The sequence below is a fragment of the Mytilus edulis genome, chromosome 1 (genome assembly GCF_963676685.1).
Source record: "Mytilus edulis chromosome 1, xbMytEdul2.2, whole genome shotgun sequence".
NCBI classification, from domain to species: Eukaryota; Metazoa; Mollusca; class Bivalvia; order Mytilida; family Mytilidae; genus Mytilus; species Mytilus edulis.
The window spans coordinates 3,236,079-3,250,560 of NC_092344.1; the positions used below are offsets into that span (position 1 = coordinate 3,236,079).

The 14,482-nt window shown below is 31.8% G+C and overlaps 1 protein-coding gene across 1 annotated transcript; it reads right to left on the reverse strand.

Moving 5' to 3' along the window:
* Positions 1-3,668: 3,668 nt before the first annotated feature.
* On the reverse strand, positions 3,669-12,840 carry LOC139521826 (melatonin receptor type 1B-A-like). The gene is made up of 2 exons (XM_071315473.1): positions 12,352-12,840; positions 3,669-4,488 (listed from the first exon to the last, which is right to left on the reverse strand). Exons 1-2 carry the CDS (start codon positions 12,620-12,622, stop codon positions 3,716-3,718), a joined length of 1,044 nt encoding a protein of 347 aa, XP_071171574.1. The 5' UTR covers positions 12,623-12,840; the 3' UTR covers positions 3,669-3,715.
* Positions 12,841-14,482: the final 1,642 nt, after the last annotated feature.

Here is a 14,482-nt window from a genome sequence, read left to right on the forward strand (position 1 = left end):
TGTTAGTCATGTATTTTACACAAATTCATTTGATTATAATTATGAACACTGCTTTGATTTAAGGACAATATAACGTTGCAGTATATATAGCGCATACTCGTAATATTATTATGAAGAGGCGATAGAGAACAAAGAGATATTCATTAGAAAACGAACTGAAAATGCGACCGTTACAAAAATACGAAAGATGACAAATAATAGTTTAGAAAAAGTAAAATAACAAAAATACAGAGAACAGGAAAATTTTTAACGAAACGTCTCTTATAAAACGGCAAAATTAAAACTTCAATACATCAAACGATAATTCCAGAATTGAAGTAGGCATTTTCTTATGAAAAAGGTGGATGAAATCTGGTTTTATAGCTAGCTAAGCCTCTCATTTTTGTCACATTCGTATAAAATTCCATGATATTGACAACATTGTTTGAGCAAAACAAATTAACGTAATAGGTAAACATTTCAAATATTGGTTGGGGTTCAGCAGTCAACATTGTTACACTTTAATCGTTTGCTAGTTTCAAATACAAGTTGTAAAGACAAATTGTACGGTATGTTTGGTGAACTTTGGTGTATCATTTTGTACTTTTTGAATATTTATTTAAAACCACAAAAAAAATACGATGACTGTTCTGCTAAACAGCCACAAAAAAGTTAAGTTACCTTAAAAAAAAATTCTTTGCCATAAAGATACAAAAACAAAGTCTACCTTTCAATCGTTGCAAAGTTAGATACGTCGATTATACAATTCCATGGACCATCAAGACTTTAGAAAGTATATTTTAAAGATTAACCTTTCCAAAATGTCAGTTGAAAGTATTCTATTCAATTCTAATTTCAATGCATTTGAGCGATCGAGCTTTAAAAGACATAAATTCCCTAACATACGCAAATACTTAGTATATATTAGTAGTAGTTCATTGAAAACTTTGTTAACTAACCTTATCAAAATGCATGTATAAATCAAACCTAATTCCGGTCTGACATGTCTTTTTGATTGCTATAACACAGGAATTTCAAACGTTAAGTTTATGCGTGTATATTGATGAATTTCTTATAATGCTTGAACATTTACATTTTTCTGATTTACACAATGGAACAAGGAATCTTTTCAAAAACAAACTTCTGTCAGCTTTACAATTTTTTTGTTGGAACTATTCCATTTTCGCATTAATCATCTCACCATTAGTTTTATGACGCGTTTCTTTACATTGAAGTATAAATTTAAAAATGAGATGATTATTTAACGTTACCAGTTTCAAATAAAGAAGAAAGAATAGCACAATGAGCTTTTTGTATTGTCATTTGATTAGGGACTTTCCTTTTTGAATTTTCCTCGGAATTTTGTATTTTCGTGATTTTACTTTTCTATATAAACTGTTCAAAGAAACCCGGCTTATGATTTGGGTATGACAGACGTGCGTTTCGCCAAGTACAACTTTCTTACTTATGCCGTCGTTACACATTGGCGTATAGACCGACGTGCACCAGACGTACAGAGAAACTAGACTAAGTCCGTACGTTATGTGCACGCAATAGGAACGATTAGACGTCAGACGCGCGTTGCACAAGTTGAAAGTACGTCAAAGTTGAAAGGTATTCGCTTGGTGAACGTTTTAACTTCAGAAAATTTTATGCAGCATAAAAATGTAAATCTAGCTCTAGCGTTTTTCAAAAGTATTCATGTTTGCCACACGCACGTAATACATAAATTACAAGTTTAAGATCCGTTTAGGGCACGTTTTTATACGCCTCGAGATCGTTCGATTTTTGGACTTATGTGGAGCGTGTTTCTTACATACGCCTGGCGTGTTTTCAGCGCTCTGTGAACGTATTATACAAACTCACCTGTGGCGTTTACAAAATGCATTTTGACATTCAACAAATCTTGCTCTGACATTTATATAGTGGGATATGTCCGTGAATTTACAAAACCATGTTTATCCAGAAGTAGAACACACAATTAAATTGAAAATTGAAATGGGGTTTATATCTAAGAGACAACAAGCCGATCAGAGAGCAGATAACATCCGAAAGCAACCTATATAGGGTCCTTACTGCAGAAGGAAAATCCTGCACCCGGAGGTTGGATTCAGTTGGCCCCTTAATAAAGATGTGTACTAGTTCATTTAAATACCTCATACTTATGAAAAGAAGATGTGGTATGTTTGCCAACTCTCCACAAGAGACCAAATGACACAGAAATTATCAAATATAGAATATATATATCCATGATATATTTAGGTCACAGTATGACCTTCAACAATGAGCAAAGCACATACTGTGTAGTCAGACAAGTTAGATGCGTCAACAATCACAAGCGTATTGGCAGCGTACATGATTTTTAACTTCGCCTGGCGTATGTCGGTGCTATACGCTGATATTTGACGCCGTTATAAGAATTTGATAAAAGGTACGTACGCTTGATTAATCATATATAAGAAGTTATCAAGGTACCAGGCTTATAGTTTGATACGCCAGACGCGTGTTTTGTCTACATAAGACTCATCAGTGACGATCAGATAAAAATAGTTAGAAATACAAAGAAGTATAAATTGGTGGAGAGTTGAACGGAGAGTTGTCTTTTTGGCACTCATACTTCTGATGTACAGTAGTTGTCGTTTGTTTATGTAATTTATATGTGTTTCTCGTTTTTCGTATTTTTATGTAGATTAGAACGTTGGTTTTCCCGTTTGAATGATTTTACACTAGTAATTTTGGGGCTCTTTATAGCTTGTTTTTGGGTGTAAGCCAAGGCTCCGTGTTGAAAGCCACACATTGACCTATAATGGTTTACTTTTTTTAAATAGTTATTTGGGTGGAGAGTTGTCTCATTGGCACTCACACCACATCTTCTTATATCTATATAAAGCTGAAAAGCATTGAGGACCCAAAATTTCAAAAATTTATCCATAGGTAATCAATGCCTGGGATAAGAAAATCTTAATTTTGAATAATTCATACTTTTGCAAACAGTTAATTAGTAAAAATTACCATTTAATTGATATTCATGTCAACATCAAAGTGCTGACTACTTGGCTAGTGATACTCACTTGGACGAAACGTCCACCAGCAGTGGCATCGACACAGTGGTGTAAATAGTTATCAAAGATACCATGCTTATATTTTGATACACAAACCCCGTTTGAGGAATCCTTCATGATTTAATTATTCTTAAAATGTTACGTATTTAGGCAATCCTAATTAAAGCTCATATAGAACTGATATAACGCTGCGCCTCAATATTTGCCGATAAAGGACCATAACACTATTTTGGAATGTTACTACATAAAATTAGAAAGTTATACTAGTAAAAGATATAATTATCTAAGTGCCTACGTTGTCCTTATATAAAGATGTATGTACTTGAATTAGTTATTAGAAATTTACTTCGTCATATTTTACTACAATCCCCTTCCCTTTTCATAAATGTGACCTACCAAATTAGACTATTTACCGGGTTTGTAATAACATGAACAACACGACGGGTGCCACATGTTGAGCAGGGTCGTCTTTGTTGTGTCATGTGTACTTTAACTTTTTGATTGTCTTTTTCATTGTTAGCCATGGCGTTGTCAGTTTGTTTTCGATCTATGAGTTGAACTTTCCCTCTGGTATCTTTCGCCCTTCTTTTTTATAGTTAATTTCAGCTAAGGTATGGCTCAGACAGTAAGATGGTAATTTCATACAATAAGTGATTTTGATGCCTTCGGTTGATTTAATTTAAATCTTCAGATGAAAGTGATTTCATATGAATACTCATGACAGGTACAGATTTAGGCACAGTACCGATAGGCTGTGATGAAAACTCTTGTCCACGAATTTTGAATATTTTAAGACATCCTTTTTTGAAATTTCCATTTGTAAAATAATATATCAACCAGTTAATTGATGGATGCAAATGAGCAAAAACTGTGATGGAAAGATGCACTTCGTGGGAAAACGTATCTTCAGCATCCGCAACAAGTAACATTGCAAACGGTATCCAACAGATCGAAAATACTGCATACACGATAAATATTGTTTTTGCTAGTCTAAGTGATTTATTGTCAACGTGTACTGCGGTTTCTGTACTTGTGACCTGTTTTCGTTTACGTCGGACATATAAAAATAGTTTTAAGTAAGACATTCCTACAACTATTAATGGAATCCACACAAGACAAACTGAAAATACAACGGTGTAACTGTATGTTGCCATTCTGTCCCAAATACATTCCAAACTTTTGTCATCAAAACCATGTCCACCAATTCCAGCTGAATTAAGCAGAACCATGATCATGCCAACGAGATACAGTGATATGCACATTATGATACATGTTCGTAGAGTATATATTTTCTCGTAATGTGAGTTGTGACAGATTAATATGTATCGGTTGAAACTGAGCAATGTGATGGACCCTAGGGACACAATACATGAAACTGTACACACTTTTCCGATTATATCGCACAGTAATGGATACTGCATGAAGAATGGCCGGCCTTCAACTTTACCTAAAAAAATTAAAAAAAAAATCTGCATTCTATCATTTATTAATAATGAACTCAAAAACAATACAATGAAAAAAGAAATATGAAATATGAAATTTTCATTACTGAATATAGTGATATTATATTGTATTGTCTTGCATTGATTATTGCTCATTGGTCAGACAAAGTTTTGTATTTTGAGGTTTTTAGTTTTTTTTCTATTTTTTATGTGAAATATGTTGGTCAATCTCAATGAATTTCATGTTGTTACACACAAAACGTGTGACTGTGTTACTATTGATATTAAACTCTTTCTACCAATTAAAGCATACATTTCAAAACATTGTTATATTTAGGTAACAATGTAGCCGATATGAAACGAGCAAAGATTTTGTCAAAGAATGTCTAATTCTTTTTCTCAAAATTTTCATCGATAAGTATCAGGAGCAAATATTCACCAATAATACCACATGGTCTTGAGTTAAACATTTTAGGTTTTTTTATTTTGATTTGACAGTATTGACTTTATTTGTCTTCGTGATATCATGAAGCTTTTAAGCGACTTTTGACTTGACGTGTCGAGTTTGTGCATTACTGGTCCAGGTGGGTTCTGATGTGCGATTCGAACACTATGCGTTTTTACAGGGTTGTCTCCATTTTGTTTACATTTGTATTGTATATCACTTGATTTGTACTATATAGGTAATGTTCTTTCTACTATAAAACTTTTTTTATCGGCCTTTATGTCAAATTATAGACAAATCCAACATTTTTTCTGAAAGCGACTTTGTTAAATTTTTTATTCAGTTGTGTTGTGTATCTGTGGTGTATGTTTACACATATTGCGCTGGTGGGTCCAAACTATTGTCACATAAACCAATTATGTAAATATAACGGAGCTGCAAACAACTTTTATACAACTGTGAGGTTAAGCGAGCAATGAAACAAGGTTAAGGTAGCAATACAGTTAGGAGTGTGGGTTCTCAATTGAGCCCATGAAATTTGAAAGTTTAATAATGCAATAAAAAAAGAACTTTTTTAGACAGCTGCGTATGAATTTAGCCTTCAAAGATAGTTTATAAGAACATCAAGGTTATTTTTCACATATTAAATGGGCTATTTTCTTTTTGACGTATCCAATTATAAGCCTGGGTATGTAACTGCGTGTCTGTCAGATATCTAAATGCCTGATAAAATTAATGATCGTCATATCAGAAATAAAATGATGACCTCATTTTTTGGCATTTAATTTTGATATAAGCAGAATTTTGATATAAGCAGATATTAATGATTTTTACAATTCCTATACATGCTGCTCTAATGTCGATATAAACCGCTTGAATTATATGAAAAATGAGAAAATGTAAGTTTGAAGCTTTAAAAAGTTACCAACTGACATTGCAGCCGATTATTATTTTATCTCCTTCATATATAAAGTATATAATTCTTTGGTTCTATTTATCATAAATGAAGTAATTTTTATCTTGCCATGTTTTCAATCATGGGCAAATCGGTAATAAAGTATCTTTGAATACAGATTTTTAAGAATCTCATTCCTCAAGTATTAATATAAATATAAGCAGTCAACTAATAATGAATCGAAAACAGCCTTAAGGTAGTATATTTATATATAATAGCTGTGCTTTCTGTTGGTTGGTTATTCTTAACACTTAAAAGTTATTTAGAATACATTTCAACATGCTGCTTTTTCTTTCTGGTAGCGTCTTCCTTCTGCATACAAAATAAAACAAATAGTTGGTAAATGTTCTTTCTGACGGTAATTTACGATAGCCGGACAGCGCGTTTTAACAGTCATTTAGGCGCTAAAAATTAAAAAAAAAGTGTATGCGTTAGACCTTTTTATGCAATCTTGTAAGATTAAGTTTAATCAGCGAAAAGTTCCTGTTACCTGTCAAAATGTAAAAGTATATGATTTGTAATTCATTGATATATTCTCAAAAATTGGTGCAGAGACATTGGCAACCATGTCTCCTGTTGATAAACAGTATTATAATGGGCTACCAAAACTGCATGACAATTTACATACGAACACGACAATAATTTATGTCATAAGAAAGCCAAGATTATTAAACTTGTATAAAACTTGACAATGATCTTTTGGATCAGACTTTATACTTTCATTTATTATTTTGTGATTCAGGTTAAATAAACCAGAACATATATTTTACCAATTCATATTAAGCGATGCCATTATAAGTTGATTGTTTTGATTTCCTGTGTAATGACTAATTCATGACCAAAGAGAATGTGGTATATAACGTTGGTTTTGTGTTTCGTTCTTTACTACAGCAGTTAATTATTATTGATGATGAACCGATGAATGCAATTACAGATAGTGAATGTTAATTAAGATTCTATGTAGAATATAGTAGTAACTGTGGAAAATTTGAGGCAGAAAATGTTGTACCGCTTACTTTAAAAAAAAAACCACGTAAACACTCAAAGTACAACCCTGGTATATGTATGATGTCTTAAATGGATAACAGTTTGATTATATAATCATCCTTTCTATAAATTATAGTTCATCATTAGGATATTTTAACCCATTAGGACACAGTTACAGAGGAAAATTGTATAAACTGCTGATATAATGTAATCTCTGACTTCAATTATTGTGACATACATCATGAATTTGAAATGACAAATGTTTGATATTCATAAAATGCATAAGGAGTCAAAATTTTGAGGCTTTTTTTTTTAACCTGTATTACCTAATTTTATATTAAGGGCAAGTTACAGTGAATGGGCTATGTCACAAATTTCATTAAAGTTTTGCATACAATGTTGGCTCGATGAACTACAATTTGTATTGTAACGAGCCCAGGCAGTATTCGAAATTGTAGCAAAATAGGCGACATAGCCCATTTAGTGTTCCTTGAACTTAAGCAAATTAAAGTTGAAATAAAAATTTGAACTCGTACAAGTCATTCGCAGAGTATAATATGATTAGGAACTTTATACCAAGGTTGATAAACGTCCGAAGCTGTAAATGATTTCAATGCATAATTTGAGCTGTTTTGTGTTGCAAAACAAAACCCTGATTAAAATGACAAAGTATCTAAACGTTGAAATTCAGAAATTCGTCCACAACATGAAGATCCCTTATTTAACCGGGATTGTCTGTAAACAGATTATCTTTACTAAAGATAGGAATATATAGTAACTACATGCGTAAATCTTGGAGAAAGACGTCTTTAAGCTATACATCATACTGATCTAATTCCATCAAACGAAATATTGATTCATAAAGTTAACGACTTTTAGACAAATAAAGTGCTCTTAACTGGATCATAACATGTGAGATTTAAGAAATGAATCACTCTTACAATCAGTCTTAGTATAAACATTAAAACAAGGAGTAGCACCAACTTCCTGGATGACAAAGTTCAGTTATAATGATTTATTCCTTACATGAATAGCAAAGGTTTATACTTGTAAAGGAGCGACAAAAGACACCAAAGTGATGATCGAACTCATATATTGAAAACTTACTGAAAATGATTGAAATGTTGTAACGTTCAAAACATCGTTGCTTAAAATAAAGAATAATGTTCGCTCAAAGACATTTTCAATATCAAAAAGATTTTATGAATGTTTAAACGGGTTTTTAAAAAATAATCTTAGAAATAAAAATTGTATTTTGTGATAATGTTGTCGTTTATGTGCCGTCGTTGTTACTTAGCCAAATTTGTTTCAATATTTCATTGTATATTACTTTGACACAGTTTCATAACAAGATGTTCTCGTTTTTAAAGAGGGTCAAATCATACTAAGCATAAATAACTTTATGTACCAAGGCAGTTGTTTTCAAATAGTCCGTTTCTATTTATACTGGCGTTTGTTTTTGTTCCACTTCAGTGTTCCTGTTGTACTCTTGTTTTCCTCTTATAGTTGATGTGTTTCCCTCGGTTTTAGTTTGTTTCTCTAAATCGATTTATAACTTAAAAACACAGGTAAACTACGGTTGCCCATATTTGATTTAAAACAAATATATTGCCTGAAACTGACATAATAACAAATGCTTCATATCTTTATAAAGAAACTTTTCTTCAGTTAAAAAAAGTTCTGTTTTAATATAGGCAATCATATGAATACCAACTAAATCTTGCCAACATGTTCATTTGTTTATATGAGTCATGACAAAATATCCTTCAACAAAAATACGGTAACATCACGTTATAAATTTCATGTGTCCGATTTACTTTTCTGGATTTACCGTCAGCGTGTATGCTCAAGGCCTAATATTGGAAAGCCATTGATGTATAAGAACCGAACAGTTGAAGAGCTATATAATTTTATATAACCAAAGGATTAAATGAGAAAAGTTGAAGGTAATCTTCAAAAAGTTTACGAACGCCTTAATTCTTTGGTGGTCATATTTGTTATAAATACGTTCATATTCCATTTGAAGTAGCCATTGTGCCTTTCCTGTGAAGCCAATGAATGGTATTTGTCACTGAGCTTTAAATGTGTAAGTTATATTGAGTCTGTCCAAGTAATGAAGTATTATTCACAGAAAGATGATTTATTATAGTCTATGGCAATTTGCCTCGCAACGTTCTCAAATCTAAGAGATATTTAGAGTTTGACACAGGAGAATTTTTAATGACCTTGTATTGACGTTTGTTTTTTATTAATGTTTTATAAGTGTTCCTTCCACATCTCCAATTAAAAAGTAAAGTGGTTTCTTGGAGCCTTTCATTGCCAATCAAGGATCACATCTTCAGAAAATTTTATTATACTTTTACTTTAAACGAAAACGTTATTTAAAAAGGCTTATACGTTCTCATATATGTTGATAAGTTAATGATATGTGTTTAAATTGTCTGTTTGTTTTGTCATTATAATCGAATTTGATACGACTGTCATACAAGTCAGATGTTTAGCTAGCTATAAAACAAGGTTCAATCCACCATTTTTCCACATAAGAACATGCCTGTACCAAGTCAGGAATATGATAGTTGTTATCCATTCGTTTGATGTGTTAAGCTTTTGAAGTTGCCATTTGATTAGGGTCTTTCCGTTTTATATTTTCCTCGGAGTACAGTATTTTTGTGATTTTACTTTTTATTTAATATTATGAAAATTAAGCACGATCCGTTAGGGTTTTAGTATCATATCATAATAAATTATTTGAGAAGGACATAACCCGTCTTTATTCAATAACATGAGAGAGCAACCATTTAACATTAAGGGGGAGGGGTGTATGGTTTTTTATTTGAGTTAAAATTTTCTTTTCGCGCTGAGTGAACAATTTTATTTGGTTTTTCAACGCTATAAATCAAATCATTCTGTGCAAAATTTAACATAAATGGAATGTGGTTTGAGAGTACTCTCAAATCGTACTTTACCCTGTTGATACTATTTGTCATGCTTTTTTGTTATTTAATGTAAACTTGTATCTGGTCTCTATGCAAGCTTTGATTGTTTGTTATTACGTTACATTTTCACTTCTTCGTACTATGAATATCACAATTATTTCCTTTTTCCTATTATACTGCATATATATAACACTTCCGGCACCTGTACAAAGAACTAGAAGTTTTATCGAGCACCGATTTTATATTTTTTATTGTTGATATTCACCCCACATGTACCAAGTTTTATAATAGTTGATGTGGTTCATAAGTTTCTCGTTTTTTATATAGATTATCAGACCGTTGGTTTTCCCGTTTAAATGGTTTTACACTAGTAATATTTGGGGCCCTTTATAACTTGCTGTTTGGTGTGAGCCAAGGCTCCGTGTTGAAAACCGTACCTTGACCTATAATTGTTTACTTTTATATATTGTGACTTGGATGGAGAGTTCTCTCATTGGCACTCATACAACATCTTCCTATATCTACATTTTTTAATCAGAAAACCTTTTGAGGAAACAAAATACCACCCCCCCCCCCCCCCCCCCCGCTTTTTTTTCTCATGAAGTTAAAAAATCGTTTACTAAGTAAATAGTAAAGTAAACATTTTTTTAAACATTACTTATTTCGAGTTACATAATAAGTAATTCAGGAAATAAAATCTATAAACTTCTTATATTGCATTCTGTTTTGTATAATATTAATCAAATATAATATCTATATCAGGTTCATTTATTCCAATTATCTATAGCAATGAACACATATCTTATATGACCATCTTTCTTTACTGCAGAAGTGCAATGCAGCTTTATTGATGATAGCCATGGAGTATGAAAATGATTGCAAATAATTGATAATTTTCCACTGTATTGATGTATTGCTTGGTAACTAAGTATTATCAGATAATTATGTGGTACATTTTCTTCTAGAAACACCAGTAGACGTACTTTGTAGATGTGATAGAATCAGAAAAACGTTTGATTTTGTCTCCTTTTCTATACAATCACAAAAGAACAATTAAAAAAACAAGTTACTGATGTAAAATTTGATATCAAAATCAAATAACTGTAAACTCAAAGTCAATGAATCAACTTTTGAATGAGACTCTTTAGGCTTGCAGTAAATATCTTTGTATTGGTCCAGGCTTGATATTACTTCTTTACCAAAATCAGTAAATATCTTTGTATTGGTCCTTATGTGAAACTTCTTTGTATTGGTCCTTATGTGAAACTTCTTTGTATTGGTCCTAATGTGAAACTTCTAAGTGTCATTGTAGTTAATGGAATACACATTAATTCCAGTCGAATAAATTGAAGTTGGAGATTATTTTGATGATATTATATTTAATTTTCTTATCGTTGTATCGCATCTTTTTACTTTCGTTTGAGTAATTATTATCTCCTCCAAATTAGAATAGAAAAGAAGAAGAAACGCAATTTAACAATTTATTTCTTTTTTCTAGAAGTATGAAATAGTATTCTTTATTCACAACACTATGGGTCCAAATAGATTATGGTTTTGTTTTGCTTATACAAAAACAGTGAAATTTTAAATTTGTTAAAAAAAATTAGAAATTATAACAAAGTATAATTTAAGACGCAACTTCCAAACAAAAATTCTCACAGATTCAACCCATCGAACAAATCATGTTTCATGACCCTTCTCAAATGAGAGGTTTAGCTAGCTATAAATCCAGGTTTAATCTACCATTTTCTACATAATAAAATGCCTGTATCAAGTCAGTAATATGACAGTTGTTATTCATTCGATTGATGTGCTTGAGCTTTTGATTTTGCTATTTGATTATGTACTTTCCGTTTTAAGTTTCCCTCGGAGTTCAGTAAATATAATGATTTTACTTTCTTCTAGTAGACAAATTTGTAATTCAAAACATCAATCGTGTAGTCCTTCTTTTTATTAGTCAATGTAAACGACTAAGGGAAAGTATACAAGATAAATTTTATAATGATTTTGAAAATAATTTCTTATGTTTTGAATTATGGCATGTGTGGAGTTTCTGGCATACTGGGAGTTTCTATAATAGTTTCAATGATTTACTGGGTTTTTTTTCATTCTCATATCGTACGATATGGCAAAAGCATTGTGAGTTAAAAAAATGACATTTTTTTTGTATTAAACAAACAAGATTAAAACAATAAAACACAAAGAACTTTTTATCTGCAAATGTAGAGTGCGCATCTGATGCAAAAAAAATGGTACCATTAATGTTATCTCCAGAAGAGATAAAAACCTATACTACATAGCAAGCTATAAAGGCTCCGATGAATGTTAAATAGTTCAAACGCGAAAAGTAACTGTATAGTTTAGGAGTAAAACAATAAACGAAAAACAACTGATATACAGCAAACAAACCACAACTACTTAATACGAGCGTCTGAATTTGAAATGTCAAGACATGTGAATTCATCCGGAAAACACTGTCATTCGAAGTTAAACACCATACATATATCTGGCAAGTGTTTATTATCAATATTAAAGAATTACTTACCAACAATACTCATGGGATCCGCTATCATCGTAACATACAAATCTGATATTGCCAGGTTAACCATGAAAACAGATTGCACTTGTCTGAGTTCTTTTGTTTTCGACACAACTATCAAAATAAGGAAATTTCCAAAGGTTCCAACAAGTGATGCAATTACTAACAATAAAATACTGATAATGGCAAATCCTGGAGAATCCTGAATAAATTCAAATCGTCTGAAATACAGCCAGTCGTTACTAGTACCATTCTTTGTACAATAGCTATCATTCATTGTTACATATATTCCTGTCCCAGCAATCTGTGTTTGTCTCGGGAAGAGTTTTCTATGCCAATCAGTTGTTCATCATACTTTCATGCTTCCATTAGATTTATAAATAATTAATGAAGTTAAGAACCTATTGACGACATAAGACTTCCTAATTATTATCATTGTAGGTTATATCAATATTGACAGTCGTTTGTAAATCACGGTTTTCTTATAACATACAAAAATATGGTAATATCAATAAGTGGCATCAACACATATTGTCAGCAATATCATCATTTAAATGTTCTTTCAATCGATCCTATTTTTTCTTACATCCAACAGCAGAATTGTTCTAGAAAATTATGATGATTTAGATATTCAGTAAAAGATCAAAAACTCATCTGATATCTAAATATTTTGAATGTTTGCAGTTAACCAGTTTGTCAAGCCATATAACTACCTTTATAAGCAAACATGAAACTGGCCCTTTCAAGTTCATTATTCAAATGATAAACTTTTGTTCTTTTCTGTAAGTTTTGGTTCTGCAGTGTTTTCCAAATTGAACTGACTGATATTTCTGTCATTAACTTAAATAAACATTTCCTATAAATAGCGTTTCCATTGTTCATGTTTTTACACTTTTCATTGCATTATGTTTATTTTTTTATTACCTTAAAAGTATTATTTAGCTCCTGCTAAATATTTATGATGGTAAATGTTCTCTGGTAAACACATAAACTGCAGATTAAATATGCGTGCGTCTAAATGTTCTCTTTCTTCGTCCCATGACTTCACATGAGATACACAGAAAACAATAAGGAGACATTAAATGATTGGCAATGACACAACTATCCACCAGAGTCCAAATAGCGTGAAAGTAAGCAACTACATTCTGAGTATACTGGTATATTCAGGGCACAAGAGATAATTTTTTCATTTTTGTTTTGGCGAAATCAATGTTTTCCATTATTTTATGAAACAGATATCCCGAGAGGATGCGTCAATATAAATAGAAATCCCTAGCTTACCCGCAGGCCAAAACCAGATTTTTGTCGTCATCGTATTAATACAAACGTCAAATAATAAGATGCCGAGAACACAATCAGAAATAATTGATCGAAAATGAATAAAGTCTTAAAATAAATCTGATAAAAGAACAAATTATTCGTCGGCTAATAGACATGAAAGAAAACAAAAAAATATTCAGTAAACCATTTCACATAACCCTAGGGAGTTAGTAACACTGACACTTTTAACACTCGAGGGGGAACCTTATAAGTTTCTTTCTGGTAAGAAGTACCTAAGGAGTTAGTAACACTGGCACTTCGAATAACCCATATTTCAGCCAATACCTACATCTCATATATCCCAGTGAACTTGAAATTAAGGATACTACTGATACTAGAAGGACTGCTTCATACCTTGATCTTTTCCTCAATATTGACGTAGATGGACGACTTCACAAAAAATCTATGATAAACGGGACAATTTCAACTTCCCAATTATCAATTTCCCATTTCTCAGCAGTAACATACCCTCTGCCCCTTCGTATGGTGTTTACATATCACAATTGATACGTTATTCTCGTGTTTGTTCACACTATACGGACTTCATATACAGGAGTGTGTTCCTTACGCAGAAACTGCTCCAACAGAGTAATGAGGAGGACAGATTAAAATTGACACTCCGTAAATTTTATGGACACCATCACGAATTGGTGGATCCATACGATGTGTCTTTCACCAAAATAGCTAAGGACATTTTTACCACATGGTAGATTGTTGTTTGTCATTATCATGATTATGTCGTCTAATCTTTTAATTACCAAACGTGACTTATTCCCGATTGTGACTGTTTTGCTGAGTGTGAATTCGCATTACTATA